This window comes from Hydractinia symbiolongicarpus, chromosome 12 (assembly GCF_029227915.1).
Source record: "Hydractinia symbiolongicarpus strain clone_291-10 chromosome 12, HSymV2.1, whole genome shotgun sequence".
NCBI classification, from domain to species: domain Eukaryota; kingdom Metazoa; phylum Cnidaria; class Hydrozoa; order Anthoathecata; family Hydractiniidae; genus Hydractinia; species Hydractinia symbiolongicarpus.
In genome coordinates this window covers 23,181,869-23,192,679 of record NC_079886.1, presented here as the reverse complement: position 1 = coordinate 23,192,679, position 10,811 = coordinate 23,181,869, and the positions used below count along the sequence as shown (strand labels likewise).

At 32.6% G+C, this 10,811-nt stretch overlaps 1 protein-coding gene across 1 annotated transcript; it reads right to left on the bottom strand.

Annotated features, from left to right (window-relative positions):
• Nucleotides 1–305: 305 nt before the first annotated feature.
• LOC130621798 (ankyrin repeat and LEM domain-containing protein 2-like) lies at nt 306–7,255 on the bottom strand. Its single transcript, XM_057437149.1, has 8 exons — nt 5,392–7,255; nt 5,133–5,255; nt 4,104–4,179; nt 3,891–4,030; nt 3,218–3,318; nt 2,019–2,834; nt 1,626–1,751; nt 306–1,089 (listed from the first exon to the last, which is right to left on the bottom strand). Exons 1-8 carry the CDS (start codon nt 6,277–6,279, stop codon nt 1,029–1,031), a joined length of 2,331 nt encoding a protein of 776 aa, XP_057293132.1. The 5' UTR covers nt 6,280–7,255; the 3' UTR covers nt 306–1,028.
• Between the last annotated feature and the right edge of the window lie 3,556 nt (nt 7,256–10,811).

Genomic DNA, 10,811 nt, shown 5'->3' with positions numbered 1-10,811 from the left:
AAAGATTACTAATAAATTCAATATAATTCCACGCTGGTAATGTCCTGTTCTTCGTGTCGAGGATTATTTTGTTGGGCATGGAAATTTTTTAACTTTAGAAGGTTTGATACTAAAACCCTTTGTTTTGAGACTTTTCTAACTAAATAAAGTCTTACTAAAACATTTGTCCGAAAAACACTTCCACCAACACAACGTACTCCACCAAGGACATACACAAACTGCACAGCAGAAAGACCCACAAAATGTAATATAAAAAACTACATAATAGAACTTCACAATACATAATACATATAACACCAAGGGAATACTATCAATACATATAATAGAACAATAGAAATACACACTTAACATACTGAAACAGATTAACTAACAATAAATCCCTAAAGTAATTAAATAGGTTACATAACATAACAGCATCAACTATATAACAATAAGTAAATAAACTGTGCTGTCATGTGTAACATAAATTAGAAATAATACTTTACCAGAATATAAAATGGTAGCCTCAGGTCCCTGTGTAGGATATGAGGCCTGCTCATATTCATGCAGGAACAACTACTATCATGTTTTTTTGGATAAGTTCCAATCGCAATAAAGCATTTAATAGATAAAACAAAAGTTCAAAATTACTGGACTAACGCTTTGCAATCTTTATATTTTTTTCGATCTTTGTGTTACCAACAACTTATTGAACTTGTGTAACCGCTAAGTTTTAATGAAATATAATTTGAAAGTTTCTCAACAACATACACTCGTATTGTACAAAAAAGAAGCAGGTTAATAAATTTATTATTTTTCCACAACATATATAAATAATTGCGCATTATATACAAATCTCTAAAATCTTACTTTAAATAACATGACTGTGCTTTAAAATTACAAAAGATAAATAAATCTTCTTTTTTTCTTTTAAAACACCCAAGAAGTAGTGTTGTTGTATCTTCTTTTAAAACGGTGTATTAAGCAAAATTTACGGTGGTATTCTAAGCTGTCCATAGCAAATGTCTACGATGTGAAAACGTGGTATTCTAAGCTGTCCATAACAGGTGTCTACGATGTGAATAACGTGGTGAACCAGGACTGGGCCAACTAAAAAATTAAGTGATAAAAACATCAACTTTATTATACTGCTAAAGTTACACTTGCTGTACCAGTCTTTACAGATCAAAGTTGACAAGCAAAAAATATTAGGGACCAGTTACACGTTGCAAAATTTAAAACATCAAATAACCCGAAACTTCTTACGCAAGCTTTTTGCAGGCTATTTGTCATTGAAAACTTTGCTATGTGAACACGCCTTAACGTCGTGTGATATTTCTGTCCGTCCATTAACAAATTATCTCGCTTACAGACAGGATTTTAGTAGAATGAAATGATTGACTCGCAACATACATTACCGCGTTTCCAAAAAACTTGGCGGCCGGTGCCATACAGAGCGCGGAAAACGCAGAAAGGCAATTTTCGGTTTCCTTCAATTAAATTGTGTTATCCTTATCATAATCTACACATGTGTGTTTTGCTGTCCCCAATCAATACTGCACTGCATAATTATTTTAAGTTCTTCACATGAGCTTCCTTCGTTATTTGCGAAATAACTTTCCAACAAAACATTTCTAAAATCTTACCTTTGTCTTATTTGGTCGGGAAAGTCTTCTATATACTTCTTCCAGTGTTGTATATATGGATAAGAATTAAGATTGACGTCAGGTAGGGCCCTGAAAACGTCGACGTCGTATTTAGACGGCACGTCGCTGAAATTGAAATTTAATAAAGTAGAAATGTTTGCAAACAACGTTTACGAGTCACTGGTAAAGCACGACATACATTACGGCGGCAATACTGAATTATCTGACACAAAACACTCGCTTGATGCGTAAATTACACTTTAAAAAAAAAGCAAGAAAACTTGCAGAAAGTCGCCCCTAGGACTCAAAATTTTCTGACTTCTTATATTTTTTTTCTGAAGGCAAAACCTCGATAAGTCTATTTTCTTGTTTGTAGTAGGAGTGCTAACTTACCCGTCAATAAAGACATGAGGTTTAAAATCGTCGTCATCTTTAACGTCACTATCGTTGTTAACGTCCTTGTCGCCGTCGCTAGCATCGAAATTTTTTTGGCCTTCATCTCCATAAGCATCAACCACTATTTTTTCTGTAGCCACTTCGTTTCCATTCCCGTTTTCAAATTTACCGTTAACTTTTTCGAAAGAATTTTGGAGTGTTTTCTCGCTAGGTGATTTTTCCCGAAGCGAACACGTTTTAAAAGAAACAGATAACATATCCACGTCGATTTCCACTGTGCATTTTTCACAATATTCCAACAACTGTCCACACCTACAAAAACATTCGTCTGAGGAATTCTTATTTTCAGAAGAGTCCGACTGTCTTAAATGATTTATATTCAAACTGTTTTGATTTTCTCCAAGTGTATTACAACCCAAATTTCCAACATGCGTCTCTAAAACCCGATGTGAATTATTTCCAATGCCCAAGGGGCTCTTGTTTTTTTGGTGATGAATTGAAATGTCTGTAAAAACGTTTGAAGTATCTGATTGGTTACTCGATATTTCGTTATTGTTTTCCGACAAATCAAAATCAAGTTTACGTTTAACTAAGTCATCGGGAGAGGAGCTGAGTCTGCTTTTTGTTGCCTTCTTAGCAGAAGTGAACGCCATCCTGGAATGCCGACCCTCATTTTCCTTCAGAGAAAGTTCGCTTTTGTTTTTTAGATAATTTTCCAACCTTTCGAGACCTTCTGTGGATGAGAGTTGAATAAAAGAAGAAAGGAAATGCCAATATTCGATAAAAGGAACTTTCTCCTTGGCAGCGATTGTCCTAAGAAAGAAATAATTTTATCAAAGCGCAGTCCATATTACAAACACCAACCATTTATTGCAACAAGTTTAACTCGTGTGAGTCAAGCTTTATCTTAGATCTATGTGCATCTAACCTAAAGCTTAGTTCACACGACTTGAACCTGTTGCAATAAACGATAGCCCTTTGCAATAAAGTACAGTGGAGTCCGTTCTTAACAAAAGTATAAACTAATGTTGTAAGATAATCCCTGTTCTTTGGCCTTGTTTTTTTTTTTTACTTACTTTAGTGTCGTGTTGGTGATAAAAAAGGGTGTAACACAACACAAATGGGACAGTTATCACTAGCCACCAATCTTGTAAAACAAACAAACCAACAAAAAGAAAACGGAAAGAAAATCACACCTTCCAATTCGTTCCATTCCTTTCTCATAATCACTACGTGCAATACGACCATACAATCGATCACGAGGAGATTTCTTCCACTGAAGAAATAAAGTAGAAGCCTAAAAATAGATAAATATAACACATAGATTAGAAAAGAAACTGTTAGGGGACAGTTTCTTTTCTAACAGTTTCTTCTCTAACCTGGCTATCTAGCAAATTTTGACAAACAAATCCCCTGATTACTCCTGATATTTGACACTATTTTTAGCTAGAAGTACTGTATTTTCTTCAATAAACCCTCCGGACGTTTAAAATCTTTAGATTATAGGGGGCGTCAAATAGAGAGAGGCGTTTAAACGAGGAAGGCGTTTAAATATTTTTACTTTTGGAGGGGCGTCTATTAGGGAGGGGCGTTTAAAAGAGAGGGGCGTTTATTGAAAAAAATACAGTATGTGAAAAAGGCATTATTAATTTCCCTGAGAGACATGTAAAAATGTATAGCATAATCTGATTCTGCAGACAGTTAGCTATCTTTCCCAGATCTCGTACTTTTTCCCTGATTTTCCCTGATACCCAACAACTTTCATGTTATTGTCTAATTTGCTAAAGACCTTGACAATGCAGACATGAAGAAACAAGAAGAAATGAGGTCAAATGCTATTTTATTTTGTCAATAATACACAACACAAACCTTATCAGGAGACATTGGGCCAGCATAAGCTTTTATGTTTTGTTTGTAAAGTTGACTTTCGTCCGGTGACAGTGTTACAATAGGCTCACCCACTTTTGGCAAGCTCTCCTCACCAACATACAATGGTACATAAGCTTTCACTGAAATTTTAACAAAGTGTTGAAGACAGAATATATATTGAGCGTGAACAAATGCAATCTTATAATACTTTACCTTGAAAAAGTTCACTAATATTTTTGAGTATCATGTTTCGTTTCTCACCACGTGCGCTTACTCTGGTACCCATCACCTAGAAGAGGAGGATATTTAAGAATAAGATTTTACATATAAACAGATACCTCGTCCAGCTTCTGAAAGACAAAACAGTGTTAGGGCGAATTTTTATTTAAATGTTGTTACGATGACAGTTCTAATAAATTTAGAAATAGTAAACAAATGCAAGTCAATTACATGTGTTACTTATGACAAAAACACACATAAAAACACGTTTGCATTGTTATACCTTGATTTTAGAAAGTTTTAGTACACTCCTGGGTGACCCTTTCATCATATTCCTGCTGTTACACAATGAACAGTCTAAGCAAAAGGGTATTAAGGAGAATCAACAAGAAATTTTCCCAATGTTTAAGGGAAAACCTCTTGATCAAAAGAATTATATCAAAAATGTAAAATGATAAAGTATTTTAAATATACAATATTTTGACAACAAACTTATGACTAGGATTTGAAGTGTAACAGGAAGTATGCCAAGTAAGGTAATTTATACATTTTTTTACCCAAAATTGAATGATAGAGAAGTAAAGAATACAAGGAGAACTTATAAGGAGTGGTCACACTGTGTGAAGTGATAATACAAACACCAATTCTGATATAAACGCTTTTCCCAAACACCACTCTCAAATAAACACCTTCCACGGAAAGCTGTAAATACGACTCCACAGGCATTTTATCAAAGCATTCGCCAGCATCAAAAATTCTGAAAGATCTTTGCTAAATAGAAGATTATACCAAAACTCAGTACGACCACTTTTCTCAGCAAAACAATAAAATGCTCATTCTTCATAACCAAACTGACATGAAATGAAATAGGAAATGTATTTGGTCTATTATAGCACTACACACTTTTAACGCTTAACACAAATAAATACTGCAAACAGGGTTACACAACACAAATTCAGTATCAATTATAAAGGGTTAATTTAATACAACGCAAATAAAACATGAGCAAAAACATAAACAAACCTGTTGACAGGTCTTCCCGTCTTTGTTTTTTGCATGTCTGTTTAGTTGGTCACAACTTAGTAGAAATGCAACAATGTCAACAAAACCAAATTTACATGCCATATGTAGAGGTGTATCGCAAAGCTAAACAACAACAGATTCTCTATATATAGAAAAGATGTCAAAAACGGAAAAGAAAAGTATTAAATGGATTTAATTTATGTTCATTTATTTTACTGGTAAACCAAAATTATTTTTTTGCAAATTTACGCAAACTTACAATTTTTTCAGGTGTATTGAGATACAAGTCTATTAAATGTTTCTTTCTAAATGCTATGTTGTCCTCAGTTGCTCCAGGATACATTAGTTGCAGAAAAGAATCAGATTGTAGGGTGTTAAGTACAAGTTTACACATGTTAAGCTTATTGTATTTTACTGCTACATGAAGTGCATGCAGCCTGGTACCTTCTTGCAACATGACTGGCATATCACCTGAACTGATTAAATATTTAGGATTGAATAAACACTGCTGAACAAATTGGATGTCGTTTTCTTCTATGGCACGTCGAAATTTCATTAGTTCTTGAAAAGTTGGAGGTTTTATGGTTTTTGCGACTTCACTAGTCACAGCTGAAGAAATTGTTTCACATATCTTATCAACACGGGTTGGGTCTGGATGAGATAGTGCAAAATCAGTAGCATCGCTTTTACATCGAAACGATTTAAATCTAGAACCTTTATATTCTTTTGCTTTTTTTAGAGCTTCCTGCTGGGAACGAAATACATTTGGTTTATCTTTATCAAGAAATCTTGTGGGTGAAACAGGTATCCATACTCCAAAATAAAAACCATCATAATCCGGAGGGGATTCTTCATCTATGTTGGATCTTTCAGAAACCTTTAGTTCACTATTAGGTGTTCTGTTGAGCATTAAGGCTTCTTGTTGTAGAGCTGTTTTGCTACAATTCGAGTTATTTATACCTTCACCCTCTTCATCTTTGTTGTCTGACTTATTGACAGACTGTTCTAAATGTGACCTCAGTCGATTCTCATATATTCTTCGAGTAGTACTTGTAATAGGTCCGATATTTAAATTCAACTCTTTCATTGCGTTAGCAAGTTCCTTATGAGTTAAATCAGACAAAGGTGTATTCTTATACATCTTCATTTAATCGGGATATTATTTTACCTTTGCAATAACTTGTATTAAATGATCTATAGCTATAACAAAAAGAAGAATGTTACTCTGGTTAGCAACAATGCACAAGGCTTTTGCTGCTGCCCACAAATTAGAAGTATGACAGCATCTTAAAAAAGAAAAAACTAAGATTTATAAATTCATTATTGGGTTTTTTCTCATTAAAAGCATAAATTTTCACAGAACCAATTGTTGAGATTGTGGAAACTTGTATATACTTGGACAATTGGATTACCATTATGCACAATGTATGTGCAAAAAAATCCACTTAGGCAGGATAGCAGTAAAAGACCCATTATTTAAATTTTGATGACGTCGGCAAGGAATCGTGAAAAGACAAAATATTTTTTCTTGGAAATTTGTTTACTTGTTGCCTCTATTGTGCAGAGCTTGAATAGCTGATTAAAATAATGTATAGGATCATCATATTTCGGACAAACACCTAAGGAGATAAAGAGTTTAAACATTTTGCTGATGTCAGCAAAGACGAACAAATATACAAAATTTTTTTTTTAGAAATTAATATAGCCGTTACCTTTATCATATAAATCTTGAAATGCTGATGAAGAAAATGTATACGATCATTGATCTTTTACAAACGGTTGTAGAGATATTACAGTTTGAAGGTTTTTTGATGATATCATTAACCTGATTTGGGGACCCAGGTTTGGGAAAATTACCCAAATTGGTCCTAGGTGGGCCCTAGTTATCCATGCGGTAAAAAATCATTGATGTCACCACCTTGTTTCCAAGTTATTTGGCCTCAAAGTTTTAAGTGCACTGTAATGGCTTCATTAATTTAACAGAAGATATTGACGTTAAAGTAGTGTTATTGACCTTGTGCCGTAACGAAAATTTAACATATTAGACATGCATTTTTCGGCAACATTAAAGGAAAACGAACATATCCACTTTGCCTGTTACAGAGACACAGAACTGGCGTATTATTATATTGATAAAAAAGACAACTTAAGTTAATAAAGTTATTTTTAACCATTGCGATGGAGACTATGGTTGAAAATAACTAAGGAGATGGCCACCATTATTTTTAAAATTGTTGTCTGTTTTTTTAAAAAAACTACACAACACACTGCAATTGGTCTTTTTGTTTAGAGTATTATTCCAAATTTAAAAAAGAACATAGTCAGCTAGGAATATTGATTGATGAATTTTAGATATTAATAGTAAAGAAAAGTCTTGTCTAGAAACTGATATCACGAGTAGTTTTGGTATCAAAAGAAGAAGTTTAGACAAGGGGTTGTCTTACAGTTTAATAGAAGATAGAAGAACCTCTGGCATTGTTTTTTGGATGAAACGCTATAATAAAAAGACTATGTATGTCAATTGTGGAAGTTTTGTTGAGGAAATGGTGACCTAGAGTTATATCACAGATTTTGATGATATCAAAGATACCAAGAACATTAAGTTGCTTAGGGTTACTGTAAAGGAAACAATTTTTTTTTTCAGGTTTTTTGCAAAAAATTCATGACATATAGAAAAAATTTCTCTTTCGAATGACATATTTTATATTCCATGAAAATATTTGGAACATCCCTTTTTTCTGGAAAAAGCCTTTTCCGAAGTGTTATATCCTTCACACCTTCGAGAAAATATGTGCAAAATAAGTTGAGCATATTTTTGTAAACATTATGCATGAAATGAAACTACCGCATAAATATATGCATAATAATATTTTTTAGATAGTTTACTTTCACCATCGATGTATATATATATAAATGTTGTCGTGTAAAAAATCATTAAAAAATCAAAGTTAAGGAGTATGGATATAAGCTTTCTTTTGTAACCCTGACTTCTGTCTGTTAATAATTCTGAACGCGTGCACGCATATTCAGCATAAGAAAAAAGTTCACACTATCATCTTTATGCATACTCAGTTCACACATTTTCATAACACCTACGAAAATCCTTAAAAAACAAATATCTCCTTAGTAAATTTTTGCATACATGCCTTTACGTTTGTGGTCTCTTTTTCCGAAAGCTTCCTATTGAAATTTTCGGTAATGGAAAGCTGAATAAATTATGCACAAAAGGTACCCGGATTTTTTTGTATAAATTACTGATTAGCGAATTATGACGACAGAAAGAAAAAAATTTACATTATTTTGAATGATTATATATAATTACAAATAATTTCATAATGACGCTGTTACAAAAAAAAAAACGAGAACCTTTTTGAATTTAATTTATGCTGAATGTAATAGTGCAAAAACGAGAAGTCTGCGACCACGCGTTCGGAAAAAGAAGCCATTTTGAAACGTACAGTGAAAAAAAAAATGGTGTGTGTTTAATTCATTATATTTTCTTTTTGGAAAATTAACATGTCACTAAAATAACACCATCAAAAAAGTCTTTCATCAAACATTCAGAAACAAAAAAAAAATAAGAAAAATATAAAAGTATTGATAAATTATAAGGGTTTTTCTGAGACTACTCATCAAGTGAGTTTTTTCCTTTACAGTAACCTTAAGTTACTCAAGTTTAAGGATTCAATCAGTCATGTAGACGTTATGAGTTGAACACTGAACTTTGGAGAAATACTAAGAAGTGTGTGAAAAAAGAGTAGTATTCAGACAAGAAGGATCTTTTAGGGAAACATAATGACAAATTGCTTGATTACCTCTAGAAAGTTTAGTAGTTGTTTTTTATATGAAATAACTAATTTAAATGAGAATCGATAATAAACCTCAAGATACTTTAACACAAGCGACAAAAGAAAAAAACTTTTTCCATTCTTTGCCATTTAGTTTAAGTCTAATGTCATAGTCAATTGATTTAATGGAATGCCTAAAAAGAATAACCTTGGTTTTGACAACATTAAGTGCAATTTTATTTACTTTTAACTAGTGACAGAGGAGTTTAAGATAAATAGTTATCTTTTTTATTGGTTTTCAAACTGGGAATAAATCATATTAGACTGAAATAAAAAACATTGTAATAAAAAATTCCATTTTGGACAGCATTTATATAAATCAAAAAGAGTAGTAATCCATGGACCAACACCTGGGCACTCCTTGAAATTTTTTTTAATTAACTGACTACTGGCTAGACTATTTTTGAGGTAGTTAGGAAGTGCCTATTTGTAGGGAGTATTTGATTTTATCATCAATATTGGTAAAATGTTTTTAAAAATATTAAAAATAAAAAGGGGGTCATAATTTCTGGATTGTTACTTTCAAAAGATACCTTGTTGTTATTTTTGATGTCTATTTATTTAAAATATTAATGACCCCTTGTTAAATATTTTTTGTAATATATTCAAATTTGTTTAAAAGTATTTCTTGTAAAATTGTTTTCATTTTTATAAATTAAATTGACTGTTTGTGCACTGCTGGTATTGATTATGGATGTTAGTTTTCTACATAGAGCTTTTGGTTTAATAAAACTTTTTATTAGATTATTTCACTTCATATAGTAGTTTCACTTCATTCTTGCAATAATCCATGGTTTATATAAATTGTTTTTTAATCAATAATTTATGAGGTGCAAAAATGTTTAAATAATAATCACAAAATGTCTTAAAAGAATTAAAAGAGCTATTTACATCATAAAATCCAAGAATTTTTCTAGTCCAGATTTTCTTGTCTATATAGTTTTGTAGTTTTTCTTCATTTTCTGGTCTGATAATTAAAATATTAATGGTAGAAATTGTGGTAGATAATGAAAGAAACATTTTTAGTTAATCGATGTTGCTCCAAACAGCCACATATAATGGGCGAGTTCCAGCGACTTTTAGAATTAAATTGCTGTTGTCCCCGGAAACTGTCCACACTTTCCCGAACTCGCCCAGAGCATTCCCTTATAACATACCATGCTGACGACAGGGAACAAGGCACTTTCTTCAGGCATTGTTCGTGGCATGCAGGTTTTTCTAGGTGAATATAACTTGAATTTTTTTAAAACGCCCGACTCGGTCGAAAACACCTGCACTTTTTACGCTGTATGAGGCTTATCAGCACCCTTATACGTTAAGAAGTGGTTTTAAATTTAAAGATAAGTAAGCCATTTGGGGCTTTCATATTTTTAAGGGTGGCCTAATTTCCTATTTTTTCCCACTATTCTATTTCTCTGAAAGTGAACACTGTGATGTTATGACATGAACCACACTATGCCTCAAACCTAGAATAATCATTTTAAAATATGCAGACTTAAAATAATAGGCCACCCACATAATCAGTTCTGTTTTTTTCTTTGAGGAGCTCTCTAGCTAGCTAGCTAGTAAGTTGCCAGGAAAAAATTAAAACAAATCGCACTAGTTTCAAAGAAAAGTAGCTAAATAAAAATTCTTAAAATGCTGCAAAAGAAGGTACTTTCTATGCAAAATTTGTATGTCACAGGACAGAAAGGCACGGTGTAAACATCCAGCTAGATTTGATTCGCTGCAAACTGCTACCATGTTGGTACAGATTCCTTGCGCCAACTTCCGGTAAGTCGTCCACGTATTACTTCCTGAATATAAGGAGATATAGTATTCAACATGCGTT